The sequence below is a fragment of the Vitis vinifera genome, chromosome 11 (genome assembly GCF_030704535.1).
Source record: "Vitis vinifera cultivar Pinot Noir 40024 chromosome 11, ASM3070453v1".
Classification (NCBI taxonomy): Eukaryota; Viridiplantae; Streptophyta; class Magnoliopsida; order Vitales; family Vitaceae; genus Vitis; species Vitis vinifera.
Window position 1 is genome coordinate 1,203,045 of NC_081815.1, and position 14,700 is coordinate 1,217,744.

A 14,700-nucleotide genomic window follows, 5' to 3' on the forward strand; every position below is an offset into this window, starting at 1 on the left:
AATATGGATAAATCACATTGAATATGGGAGGATAGGGAATTTTACCTAAACATCTCCTGAAAATGAATAAATCCAATTGCTTTTAAGAAAATGAGACTCTAAGACCAACTTCTCCTGATTCCACCCCCTCCACATGAATGGACAATCTCTCCCTCCCTCATCATGAATGGATAGTGTCTACTTCCCACTTATGGACGGGCCATCTCAAATGGTGTTCCATGAAGATAAAAAGCAAAAGCAATTGTTTATGGATCAAGGGAAGCTGTTCACTAGGAGTGTATACTTTTCGTTGCATCTTTGTTCCACGCTAATCCATTGGGTTTCTTGAATATGCTTGTTATATGAGGCTGCTGAACATTGGCAAATGGGTGCTGTATTTTATTGTTTTATTCAATAACAAATTGCTGGAATTTTTAATTTAGGAAACGCCTTTTCAATATGATTAATGATCTTCCAACAATATTTGAGGTTGTGACCGGAGCTGCAAAGAAACAAGTGAAGGAGAAGTCATCAGTTTCAAACCATAGCAGCAACAAATCCAAGTCAAAATCAAAAGTGGTAAGTTTTTTTGGGAGAATTGTGCTTTGAGGTCAGTTTGGGACTGATAAATGATAAATGAATGAGGAGTATTAGTTATCTAGTGTCAAATATTGTCTTGACATGTTCACAGCTGGGGATAATTGAACTAGTAAGGTGTCCACTTATGGTAACTCACTTTTATGACTAATTCATATATGGGCTTCAATTTAGATATTTGAATGTCAATTATTAGCTCGACTATCATAGCCTGACATGACTATTGTTGATGCCTCGCGCTCCTGGTGTTCCACGCAGTTGCCAAATGGATGCGCGACCTCAACCAATATAGGTTCTTGACTCAGTCGCTATACCTGCAAAAGACGTCCGGATAGGGTGTCCGGACGCACCCTCCGATGGTTTTGTCAGCCATGGTTAGAGAGAGATAATCAGTTGGCTTTTTACTAGGTATTTCCAGCTTACCTCCTCTTTGTGTGAAGGTTGATATATATAGTATCAGAAGCTTTGATTCCCTCTTTAATGGCAGGGAGATATTTTGTGTTGTTATGATGACATTAGGTGGTGGCAGGGCTATCACCACCCTACGGGTGGCTGACAGAGATCATGGTAGGTGATGCGGCTCTCAGAGATCGTGGGAAGTGACCATGTGGAATGATCATAGGAAGTGACTTGTTGTCACTTCATCTTGTCCTCTCACCCTGCAGGCGGCAGAACGTGGGCCATGACAGGCTGTTGTGGTAACGTGTGAGACTTGCTTACTTTAGTCAATGATCCGGACTATTGTATCCGGATGGAATATGTTGATCATCTGGATGTATTGTGTAAGCCGTCCGGATGATATGTTTATAAGTGTCGTTTGATCTTCCTTGAGGTAGTCCGGAAAAGCGTGCCATGTGTGCTTTATAGGAAGATCCGGATGAGGGTGACTCGGATGACAATGCGTGCCATGTGTCACTGTAAGATGCGTGCCACGTGTTCTCGGAGGGAGGGGTCCCTACAACTATGATATCGATGATATCTTCCTTATTAATGTATGTAGCAAAAACACAAAAAATATTTTTACTTTGCCCTGTCTGGATTATGCCTGCCCTCACTTTGTTTACATGTTGCTGTCACATTACTGTATCCATTCTGGAAACAAAACAGAGAGGATCTGAATCAGAAAATATTCAAAGGTTGGGCAGCCAAAGGATGAGGAAGAAGGTTTGGATGAGGTAGATGAGGAGGAACATGGGGATACCTTGTGTGGTGCTTGTGGAGAGAACTATGCTTCAGATGAGTTCTGGATATGCTGCGACATATGTGAGAAATGGTTCCACGGAAGTGTGTGAAGATCACCCCTGCGAGGGCTGAGCACATCAAACAGTACAAGTGCCCCTCATGCAGCAACAAGAGAGCAATGCCTTGATATATCCCATTTGAGGTGGGCAAATTCTCGCCTTCTGTAATTCCTGTGTTGAACTCAACTAACTGTTTAGTTGGTCAGATTTTCTCTTTCTTGCTCTTTTGTCACGGTAGATGTATTGAATACTATGGTCTTAGGAATGTTGTTACTTGTTATTTGGATGTACTCTAGTCTGCGGGTCGTGAAACATGTTCTTTTCTATTCTGAATTGGAATATATATTAGTTTCTTCTCTACAGAAAAACATCTGTACCTTAGGTGTGGTAGGCATTGTTTATCGTCCTCCGTTCTGTTCACAGATATGAAGTCTTCCGTATTTTTACTTTCGTTTTATTGGATTTGATGGCAAAATACCCTAGACTGCCTGCATTTAGAATGATCTTATGATCTAGAAATGGTAACCTGAGGCCATTGCATTGACAAAATCAATAGGAAGCACAATGGAAATAGGTGTATGAATACCACTTTTGCAGAAAATCTGTAGTTCTGTTTCCGGTTCCCACCCAACAACCAAACTTCTGATCCCTATCTAGGTCTCTTGACATGTTTTTTCAGCTGGATGCTTCTTGGTGAATGCATTCACACTACCCTTTCTTTGAAAGGGTCATGGGTGTTTACCAAATTGTCTCTTTTTTATTTATTTAATAATCGAGTAACCTTCCATAACATAGACCTTGAGACTCTCCATGGGAATCCAAATTTTTGGATGCTGATTGCATCCATCATAATTGTTGAATGACATGTCCTAAGAGCTGCTGACATGGAACTGAGTAGATTGAAGTGGAAGTAGTCAAATAAGTTGGTCATGTGGAAGATTTAACTATTCCTTAGGAAGATTGGTTTGTTTCTATTTTTTTAGGAAGTATCTATAGGTAGCAGGTTTGTTGCTATTTTTTATGTTTTTCTCAACGTTCTGTTGCTTCCCGATAGTTTCTACACTTTGTTTCTATCAAAACCCACAAATTGGTATCAGAGCCAAGTTCTTGAGTAACTTGTGAGGTGAGTGAGCCTAAAAAACCTACAAACAATATCCAGAATGACCTTAGAAGCTTCATTGAATGCATTGACACCTCCAATGTTTGATGGAATAAATTATCAAGTGTGGGCTGTCCGTATGGAAGCCTACCTTGATGCTAGTGATCTGTGGGAAGCTGTTAGTGAGGAATATGAAGTTCCTCCTTTGTCCGACAATCCAACTATAGCTCAGATAAAACTACACAATGAGAGGAGGCAAAGGAAATCAAAGGTAAAAGCTAGTCTATTTGCAGTTGTCTCATCTACAATTTTCACCAGAATCATGACACTGAAGACAACAAATGAAATATGGAACTTCCTGAAGAAGGAATATGAAGGAAATGAACGAGTCAAAGGTATGCAAGTGTTGAACCTGATTAGAGAATTTGAGATGCAAAGGATGAAAGAATCAGAAACAATCAAGGATTACTCAGACAAACTTCTTAGTATTGTTAACAAAGTAAGACTTCTTGGTGTTGACTTTTCTAATTCTAGAATAGTTCAGAAAATTTTTATAACAGTTTCTGAAAAGTTTGAGAATACAATATCATCTCTAGAAAACTCAAAAGATGTGTCAAGTATTACCTTGGCAGAGCTGTTGAATGCATTACAGGCTCAAGAACAAAGGAGGCTTATGAGACAAGAAGGATCTGTGGAGGGTGCATTTCAGGCCATATCTCAATACAAGAAAGAAATGCAAAGCAACAATAACAACAACAACAACACTCAAAAGTTTCCACCATGTCCTTACTATAAAAAATCCAATCATCCACAAAAAAGGTGTTGGTGGAGGCCGGATGTAAGATGTCATAGGTGTGATAAGCTAGGGCATGTGGAAAGGATATGCAAATAAATCTCAACAGTAGTAAGGAGAAGTCAAGATTGCTGTGGAAGAACTTCAAGATGAGCAACTGTTTGTGGTATCATGCTTTGCCACTAGCAGCTCCCTAGAAACTTGGCTTATAGACAGTGGTTGTACAAACCATATGACTTATGATCAAGGGTTCTTTAAGGAACTTGAAAAAATTGTTACTTCCAAAGTTAGAATTGGAAATGGAGCATATCTTGTAGTAAAAGGCAAAGGAACAGTGGCAATTGAAGGCCACACAGGTTTGAAATTAATCTCTAATGTCTTATATGTTCCTGAGATTAATTAAAATCTATTGAGTGTTGGTCAGCTGCTGGAAAAAGGCTATAAGGTGCTGTTTGAGGACAATCATTGCATGATTGTTGATGCACAAGGCAGAGAGGTATCTATAGTCCAAATGAAAGACAAAAGCTTTGCCTTGGATTTGATGCAAGAAGAGTAGGCTGCAATTCACAAAGAAGAAAGCAATACAATTCTTTGGCATAAGCATTTAGGGCACTTTCATCATACCACCCTTCTCTTTATGAAGAAGAACGATCTTGGAGAAGGCTTGCCTGAATTAGAGGTGAAGCCTTTTACCTGTGTTGCCTGTCAGTACGGGAAACAAACAAGACTTCCTTTCCCACAAAACAAGGCATGGAGAGCTACTCAGAAGTTGCAGTTAGTACACACTGATGTGGGAGGACCTCAGAGAACACCATCACTAAATAGCAGTAAGTTCTATATTGCTTTCATTGATGATCACACAAGAATGTGCTAGATTTATTTCATGAAATTTAAATCTGAAGTTGCTAACATCTTTTGGAGGTTTAAAGCTTGGGCTGAAAAATCAAAGTAAATGTAAAATGCAAGTGATCAGGTCTGATAATGGAATTGAATACACCTCGGAGAAATTTAACAAATTTTGTGAGGATGCAGACATTGAGCACCAACTTACAACACCTTATACCCCTCACCAGAATGGAGTTGTTGAGAGGAAAAATAGAACACTTATGGAAATGACAAAGTGTTTGCTCCATGACAAAGGGTTGCCAAAGAAATTCTGGATTGAGGCTGCACATACATCAGTCTTTTTGCTGAATAGACTGCCAACAAAAGCTTTGCAACAAAAGACTCCATTTGAAGCATGGTATGACTATAAACCAAGGCTGCAAAATTTAAAAACAGTTGGTTGTCTTTGTTTCTCTTATATTCCACATGTTAAGAGAGACAAATTGGATAAGAAAGCAGAAGCTGAGATCTTTGTAGGCTATAGCTTAATATCAAAGGCCTATAGAATCTACCTTCCAGAAAACAACAAAGTAATAGTTAGCAGAGATGATCTTATGATCTGATGGCAAAATACCCTAGAGTGCCTGCATTTAGAATGATCTTATGATCTAGAAATGGTAACCTGAAGCCATTGCATTGACAAAATCAATAGGAAGCACAATGGAAATAGGTGTATGAATACCACTTTTGCAGAGAATCTATAGTTCTGTTTCCAGTTCCCACCCAACAACCAAACTTCTGATCCCTCTCTAGGTCTCTTGACACGTTTTTTCAGCTGGATGCTTCTTGGTGAATGCATTCACACTACCCTTTCTTCGAAAGGGTCATGGGTGTTTACCAAATTGTCTCTTTTTTTATTTTTTATTTAATACATAGACCTTGAGACTCTCGAATCCAAATCTTTGGATGCTGATTGCATCCGTCATAACCAACATCGGATAATCCACGGAATTCAATCAGTTGCAGGAATTAAACACTGGATCCAATCCACATTCAGCAGGGTGTTCACCTAACATTTGACCCAAAACCCAACTCCATAATCTCACAGATTGAGAACAAATTCTATTGTTATCACATGTATACGCATCATTGTTGTTATGGATAGCCCTCATATTGGGGTTTTGATTATAATTAGATGGTTTAGTAGGGTATTATACATGCGGTGAAGGACTTATTACTTTCTTTGGTCAGCTGGAAAAAAGCAGAGTGGGGTTGATGGTGGCTACTTTTTCTGATGTCTGGTAGATGGTGATGGTCGAGTCAATGCACTAAGAAAAAGGAGGTCCAAGTCATGTAAAGCATTCATGTTTATAAATCCTCTGGAAGCTTAGAATTAAAAAATCCGATTCAGTGGTTGTTATGAGTCTTATGACCATTAAAAAATAAAAAATAAGGTGTCATGGAGACACATCTCTGGCATGCTACAAACATGTTCTTCATGCCATGCTCTACCTTTGGAATATCAATTGGGAAAAAACATATGTCTCATACCACGTTTTACAAATATTTTTATTTTTCAGTAGTTTACCATTGATGAAATACTGCTTCATAATTGAGGGAATTTTTTTTTAAAGTGATTTATTTTAATATCGATTCTATAGATATGCATTTAGGTTTTTTATTTTTATTTTTTCAAAGTGATTCTTCATCACAGCAATTTGCCCAATTTTTCAGTAAACTTTTATGAATGCTATGCTTTGTTAATAGTTTGAAGTAAAGAAAAGACTGAGGAAAAAAAAAAGTAAAAAAACTTTAAAATATTATTTTTTTTTTCAGAAAGTTAAATTGTCAATGAATATATTTTCATCAAACTTTTTTCATATCTTTTTAAAGAAAAATAGAGAAAGTTTTTAATGTTTCTTTTTCTTTTTTTAGAATTTTTTATTTATAGTATTTAAATACAAAAAAAAAAAATTCTTAATATTTTCATTCATTTTTTTAGTATTTTTCAAGAATCAAAACTAACTTAAAGATTCTATATGAATTCCATAAATAGAATTCCTTATTGTTTTCACAATTTAATACGCTTGAAAAATGGATGCAGATATCACTAGGATTTCTTTATAATAATTGTTCTTAAATATGTTACTTTTCTCTGTAAATCAGGTATGGTAGAGATTTTTTAAGGGAAAAATAAATGCATAAATGAATATATATTTATGAATTCTTTTCACATATTATACCCACCAATGCCCTAAAATCCTTAGGGTTTCTTTTTAAGGTTTGTAACATGAAGCCCATCATTTTAGTCTTAATGTCTGCTAGTTGTTTACAAACATAAAATTTGACACATAGGAAATCTTAAAATTGACAGTTTTATAAAAATAACTAACCCAAAATACCATTTTTATATCCAATAATATCTAATGGGATTCTACATAGATTTCATCAAGTCTCCTACATTCAATAATACATGTCCTTTTTGTAAGCTAAAATAGCAAAAGTAGCTTCCGACCTTCTTCCATTCAATGAAGCTAATCTTTTCTATCCACAACCCCTGCTTTTCTCCTTTTCCACAAAGACTAGACCATGGAAGTTGTCTCGCAGCCCTCATTTACCCTGGCCTATAAATAGATGCCACTCATCCCATTCAACCCATCAACCCATCTGCAATCCACACACACCTCTCCAGCTCTCCTCTCTCCGCTAGAGTTGTTTTTGGACTCAATGTCTATGTCTATCAATGGTGTTTCTCCTTCATTTCAGAGCTTTCGGCCTCCCACTCTCCCTCTACCTGTAGAGGAAGAGAACCCCTTCTCCATATTGGGGGAGTCTCGTCATGTACTGGCTCCACCGCACTGGAAGAAGGCTGCTGAGGCCCTACAGTGTGGTCATTTTGATGAGGTGTGCGCCATGGTGTCGCAGTTTGCACATGCGCAAACTGTGGATATTCAGGGCACGGCTCTCACAGTGGCCCAGGTCACTGCTCTTGCACGTGGGGATCATGTTAGGGTCGCTCTCGATGAGGCGGTGGCCCGAGGCCGCGTGACGAGGAGTGCTGATTGGGTGGCTGAGAACATCTCTCGGGGCACGGACACGTACGGGGTGACTACTGGCTTCGGTGCCACTTCCCATCGGCGGACCAACAAGACCGCTGACCTTCAGACCGAGCTGATTCGGTTTCTCAACGCTGGAGTGATCGGGAAGGAGACTCTTCCGGCGAGTTTTTCCAAGGCTGCTATGCTTGTCCGAGCGAATACTCTGATGCAAGGGTATTCGGGTATTCGGTGGGAGATACTTGAGGCCATGGCCAAGCTGATAAACCTCAATTTGATCCCTAAACTGCCTTTGAGGGGGACCATCACTGCTTCTGGGGACCTTGTGCCCTTATCTTATATTGCTGGAGTATTAACTGGGAGGCATAATTCCAAGGTTGTGACGCCTGAGGGGGAAGAAATCACGGCCATGGAAGCTCTGAAGAGAGCTGGCATTGAAGCCCCTTTTCAGCTGCAGGCGAAGGAAGGTCTGGCTCTTGTGAATGGGACTGCTGTTGGGTCAGCGGTGGCCGCAACGGTTTGTTTTGATGCCAACATCTTGGGGCTCCTTGCGGAGGTTCTGTCTGCCTTGTTCTGTGAAGTGATGAATGGCAAGCCTGAGTTTACGGATCCATTGACTCATGAGCTGAAACACCATCCTGGCCAGATTGAATCAGCTGCTATAATGGAATTTCTTCTTGATGAAAGTGACTACATGAAAGCAGCAAAGCTTCGTCAAGAGAAGGATGTGTTGATGAAGCCTAAACAAGACCGGTATGCGCTCAGAACTTCTCCCCAGTGGCTGGGGCCTCAGATTGAGGTGATTCGCATGGCAACACATGCAATTGAGAGGGAAATCAATTCTGTCAACGACAACCCTTTGATCGATGTCTCTCGGGACCTTGCTCTTCATGGAGGGAACTTCCAAGGGACCCCTATTGGTGTTTCCATGGACAATCTCCGGATTGCCATTGCAGCAATTGGGAAGCTCATGTTTGCTCAATTCTCGGAACTGGTCTGTGACTATTATAATGGTGGGTTGCCTTCCAATTTGAGTGGCGGTCCCAACCCGAGCTTGGACTATGGCTTCAAAGGTGCTGAGATAGCCATGGCTGCCTACTGCTCCGAGCTTCAGTACCTGGCGAACCCGGTCACAACACACGTGCAGAGCGCTGAACAACACAATCAGGATGTGAATTCTCTGGGATTAATCTCTGCAAGGAAGAGTGCTGAAGCAGTGGAGATCCTAAAGCTCATGTCTGCAACTTACATGGTGGCACTTTGCCAGGCAGTTGACCTGAGACACCTAGAAGAAAACATGAGGGAAGTAGTGAAACATCTCATCACCCAAGTAGCAAGAAAAACCCTTTACACAGATGAAGATGGGACGCTGCTAGAATCTCGTTTCTGCGAGAAAGAACTCCAGCAGGTCGTCGAAAACTTGCCAGTCTTCTCCTATATCGACGATCCCACTAATCCTTCATACACTTTTTTGCCTCAACTCCGAGATGTACTAGTTGAAAGAGCTCTCAAAGACCCCAAATCCACCGACTCTGCGGGCTATTCCATTTTCAAGCGCATCCCCATATTTCAAGAGGAGCTGAAGGAGAGACTGATTGAGGAGATATCAAAAGCAAGAGAAAGGTTTGATAATGGAGATTTCCCAATACCGAACAGAATCAAGAAATGCAGGACTTACCCCATATACGGATTTGTGAGGAAAGAAGTGGGAACCAAGCTCCTTAGTGGTGAAAACAAGGTGAGTCCCGGAGAGGATATAGAGAAGGTTTATGAGGCGATCAATGATGGGAAGTTGGGAGATGTGCTGATGAAGTGCTTGTCATTTTGGAGAGGCACGTCGGGGCCTTTCACGCCGAGGCCTAGTGGGTTGTCTTCTCCGGCGCAGTTTAATCCGGAGTATTGGGGTTGGTTTGAGAAGCTGAGGTCTCCTTCTTCAGCTTCGAATGGGAGAGTGAATTGGGACCAGCTCTAATGTAGAAGGAAGGAAAAGGCATTAATTAGGAACATGACCGTAACAATTATAATGTTTGTTTGTATGTTTTTATTGTTGTTTTGTACTAGAATTTTGATTCCAGATTAAATAAAATCCAATTACAACAAACGATAAGGATTGCTTCAAAAATCTAAATGATCATACGACCTTGGTTGTCTTGGTCCCACCTCTAGTCCAAAGAAAATATCTAGAAAGAATGATGCTCTTTCTGAATAGTCTTTCCCAAGTTGAGATGGTAAGACATTTCTTTAAAATTTTCAGTTTTTAAAGTACTCTTCCAATTGTATACGGGTCTGCGGACATTGAGAAACAAGTATTCATATGTGATGAGGTTGAAACGTATCATTTAAACACCTTGGTTTTAAAAAATTTGAAATAAATACAAAAGGAAAAGATAAAGTGGAAAAGTAGAAAAAATAAAATAAAAATAATCTTCGTTTAATTTTTGAAAAATATCAAGAAGAAAAATATAAAATAATTTTATGATGTTTGATTTCTACAAAAATTTCTCATGTTCAGCTTCCATGAAAAATAAAAAATAAAAAAATTAAATATAATTACAATTTTTTAAAAATGGATATATTTTAAGTTATTTAATTTTTATGTAAAAACTTTAAATAAATAAAATGAATTTAAAATAAAATATAAAATTTATTTATATTCTTTCAGAAAACAACTCTTTCACTCACTCTCTTAAAAAAGAGCTCTCTGGCATTCATAGCCTGTGCATATAATTTGCTTCTTTTATAGGTTGAAAAAACAATTTATATTCTTTATATTTTCACATATAGATGAATTTGAATCTCTCCCTCTCTCGGGAAAATTTATAGTACTGCTGCATAGCAGGGTATCCCAGCCGTTGGATCTTATATGTACACAATCATTTCCATCATTATATTTAGTTGAAAAAATAGTTAAGAATGTATGAATATTTTAAAGCACAACAAATTGGAAGTCCTTTCTCAAGGTAAGAAAAGAATTCAATATTTGCGAAGTACCCGGACTCATGGTAATCTTTCATACAAACTCTTTGTTGGGAGGAATATAATTTTTTTTTTTTTTGGTCCTCTCTCAGCTTATAAAATCTAAATATCCTTCAAACAATAATTAAGAGGGTTATTACCATAAACAATGGTTGATGATTGTTTTTATTTGCAAAGACATCACACAGTCCATAGGGGACAGGACACTCGGACACGAAACAACACACAAACCGGAAAATAATGGCCCCTTGTTCACAACAATTGCTTGCCGCTTACCTGTTCCTGAAGCAATATATGATAGCTTTTCCCACTTTGCACACACACCATAAGAGGAAGCGGATAATGTGAACCAACACAACAAAGGCAAGCAGAACTAACCACACCTCCAATGAAACCTTAACCACGGAAGTGACATTTTGTATGGCTTCGGTGTCATTATTTGTGGGTGACATGGCTTCGGTGTCATTATTTGTGGGTGACATGGCTTCAGTGTTGACATATCTGGGTGCAATGGCCAGTATAGAAATCATGTAGGTGAGAGCCATGGATGTCAATGCTATCCACATGATAATCATTAGAAGCCACATCAAGATCCTTCTCTTCACGAAAGGTACCCCACTCACAACCAGAAACACTATGCTTAGCGAAGCAACGAAGGACACCGCGTTGAATGCCATGAACAGTGGGTAATCGTCAGGATGGTTGTGGGCCATTATGGAGGTTCCAGCTAACATCTTCTTACCATTACCGGCCTCTTTTTCTTCACCCCAAACACCACCGGGAGGATTAACTGCAGCTTGGAAAGCCATTCCTGCGATCAACGTTGCAGCTACCATCAAGGCGTCACGTTTCTTCATCGTCCATTCTTTCTTATTTTCATGTATTTTCTTCTCACGGCCTCGCAAGGGTGTCGATGTTTTTGCTTCTGTGGGAACTGCAGCTGGTGGTGGTGGTGGTGGATATAATTGGGGGTTCTCAATCACCATGGTTATACCACTTTCTCCCATCAATTGGTGACCTTTGCCTGGTAACGCAGGTATGTTTCTGGAACTTAAAGCTCCAGCTTTAACCAGAGATTCCCGAATTTCCATTCCTTTCAAGTCCCTCGGCGTATGTTGTATGATATCTAAGGCTGTGAAGCCATTTCCATTCACTGCATTTACTTCCATTTCAGGTCTCTCCACCAGATATTTTGCTGTCTGCATAGATTTATTTGAAAAGCATTTATGAACCAAATTCCTGCTTAGTTGTTTTAGCACAATTAGTATTTTAAAGCTAAATTTTATTTTAGATATTTTGTCTTAATACAAAAATGGAAAAAAGTAATTTAACTTTTATCATAAATTTGAAATCTGATGACGCATGTGCCATTATTCTTATTTAGATTTCTAACCAACTTATGATTAAAGAAACGTATTTTATCTCATTTTGAACGGTAGAAAATTTAAAAGAAAGTACTAGAAAAAAGAAAAAAGAGATAATAAAAATGAAAAAAAATAAAATATGAATTCTATGTGAGAAAACAGAGAGTAAAAACAAAAACAAAATTGAAGTATGATGATAAAATAAAAAAATAAAAAAAAAACCATTGAAAAAGTTCGGCAATTAGATCGGTCAGTCAACCAGTTTGATGCCCAATAGAACAAACCAAAAAGTTAAGTCTATCCACTTCATGTCTCAGGATGGCTCAAATATTTGTTTTAATATTTATAAAATTATTTTTTAAAATAATTCCAAATAATTAAAATATGTTATTAGCAAATATCTGTTTTCTTAACAAGTTTTGAAAGAACTCTTATATGAAAAACTGCTTTTAAAAACAATCCCCAAAGTTTAAATTTGTAATCAATCTTCTTTGTCTTATCTTCACTGCGAATCTAAGAATGTAAGATTTTTACCTCATACTGTTTCAAGGCTGTAGCGGTATGTAAAACTGTGTTGCCATAATCATCTTTGGAATTCACAAACTCCACCTCTCCTGCCAATTCAACTAACAGCTTCAGCGCTCCTAAACGGTTTTGTTTCACAGCGGAATGCAGAATGGTCTCGCCTTGATCCAATTTGTACCGAGTCACTTGTGGTCGGGCCCCAACCAGCATCCTTGTGACCTCAACTTCGCCTTTCATTACCGCCAGATGGAGGGGCATTCTTCCATCTTCATCACGGATGAGACAAGCGTCAGGATTGGAGGACAGCAGTATGTTAACCATCTCAACATAGCCATTGGCAGAAGCCAAGTGTAGAGGCGAACGCCCCCGCAAATCCAGCGCCCTGGTCATGTCTGGTTTGTGAGTAAGAAGATAGCTTGCGAAGTCGAGGTGACCGAGCATGGCGGCTACGTGGAGTGGAGTCTCATTAAAGCATGTGACTGCAGCTCGAGCAAGAGTGAGTGGGTCTTTTGCGATCAACCGCTTCAAGGAATTCACACTTCCGGTTACTGATGCTTCATACAGCCTTCTCTCTCTCCCCTCTACGCTCTCGTCATCTTTTGCTATTTTCTCATATTTCCTTTCCATTTTTCCTCTCCCAGTCTCCCTTCCTTGATTGCCAGATTTTAGCATTAAATCATATATAGAGGCAACCAAGGGGGATATTTTTCCACAGAGACGACGGCTTGAGGATATTTAATTATTTCGTATCAGTTAGTTACGAGTTCATCGTATTTTCTTAGCCTACCAAATAAATTAATAAGAATTCAACATTTATATAAAACGCAAGCTGAAAATATTTTATTCGGAAATCGGAGCAAACGGTTTGATTAGCCTGTTTTTTTTTTTTTTTCAACAACCCCTCCTGTTGCGCTTCTCGAAAGCCGCCTCTTCCCCGTTGGAAAGTCCCCTTTCCTAGCAACACCGTGGCAGAACCCTTCCACCCACCCACCTTCTTCCCATTTTTGGCCATCCCTCTCCTCCCTTCCTTTCCAGATTTTTTTATTTTTATTTTTTTACCTCTTTATTTATTTTCTTTTATATTTATTACTTTTTTACTTTACGATTTTATGATTTTAAAACAATTAAATTTCATTCAAAAAGGTCTCCCAATATTTTAAGCTGTTAATTAAAGAGATTATTTATTTATTTCTTCGCTACAAAAATAGTCCATGATATTATTGTTTGTATATATGGAATATTGAATGTGTGTTAGGATAGTTAATGTGTTAGGTATTGCTAACCGGATTTATTTTAATGGAATCAAAATAATCTTAATTGGGAAAAATATTTTATCTAAAGACTATGAAGAATTCTTCTAAGGGTACTTTTTCTTAAATAAGTCAAAAAGAGAGTTAATTTTATCAAATAATACCAATCTGAAGATTAGTTTAAATATTTCATAATTTTGAAAGAGAATATTTTAAATAATTGTGGAGGATAGTTTTATAGCTGAAAATATCTATTTTTTTTAAAAGAATAATTTTGATCCACTTAATGAAAAAAATGATAATTTTATTATTTCAGTGGGTAAATTTATTTAAATAAAAAATAGAAAAAGAATTATTTTTTCTAGTGAATCACAGATTAAGGTAAAGTAATTTTGCTGTAAGAAAATTTATTGGATGTGTAATATAAAAATGGGAGGATAAATATTTATCAGAATTTCACTTGTTTTAATTCAAAGATAATAGAAAAAGAAAATGACAAAATGTACTATTAGTTACGTGACTCTGGAAATCTCCTAGTCAATCATGGAAAAATGCCGCTATCAACTCACTTGTTTATTATTGGTGAAAAAAGTGGCCGCCTTTCAAGTAGCTCGTTTGTTTCTGTGGGAGCTTGTCAGTATCTATAGACTATAGCATCTAGCCATCGCCACCAAAATTTTAGGTGAAAAGAATGTTGAATATTCTGAAGTATTTCCGCCGACTTTAACTGTTTCTCTTTTGAAAATTCTTAACAACTTGGATGACTTCACCTGTTTCTATTGCCTATATGACTGATGCTAGATCGAGAGGGAGAATGGAAAGGAAATTTAAGGAACAATATCTAAGTAGTAAAATTTTAAGTTTCATCATGATATTGTTGCAAAATTTCATTCAAATATCATCTCTTCGTGTAAACACTTACAAGTTTATGACAAATGTGAATTCTCTGGGATTAATCTCTGCAAGGACGAGTGCTGAAGCAGTGGAGATCCTAA

General features: G+C 38.1%; 2 protein-coding genes across 2 annotated transcripts; one reads left to right on the forward strand and one right to left on the reverse strand.

The window, feature by feature from the left end:
• The first annotated feature begins 6,931 nt into the window (after nt 1–6,931).
• LOC100255939 (phenylalanine ammonia-lyase-like) lies at nt 6,932–9,691 on the forward strand. The gene has a single exon (XM_059740796.1). It carries the CDS (start codon nt 7,169–7,171, stop codon nt 9,560–9,562), a length of 2,394 nt encoding a protein of 797 aa, XP_059596779.1. The 5' UTR covers nt 6,932–7,168; the 3' UTR covers nt 9,563–9,691.
• A 988-nt stretch (nt 9,692–10,679) lies between these two features.
• LOC100250779 (ankyrin repeat-containing protein At2g01680) lies at nt 10,680–13,233 on the reverse strand. The gene is made up of 2 exons (XM_002278497.5): nt 12,465–13,233; nt 10,680–11,765 (listed from the first exon to the last, which is right to left on the reverse strand). Exons 1-2 carry the CDS (start codon nt 13,125–13,127, stop codon nt 10,839–10,841), a joined length of 1,590 nt encoding a protein of 529 aa, XP_002278533.2. The 5' UTR covers nt 13,128–13,233; the 3' UTR covers nt 10,680–10,838.
• Between the last annotated feature and the right edge of the window lie 1,467 nt (nt 13,234–14,700).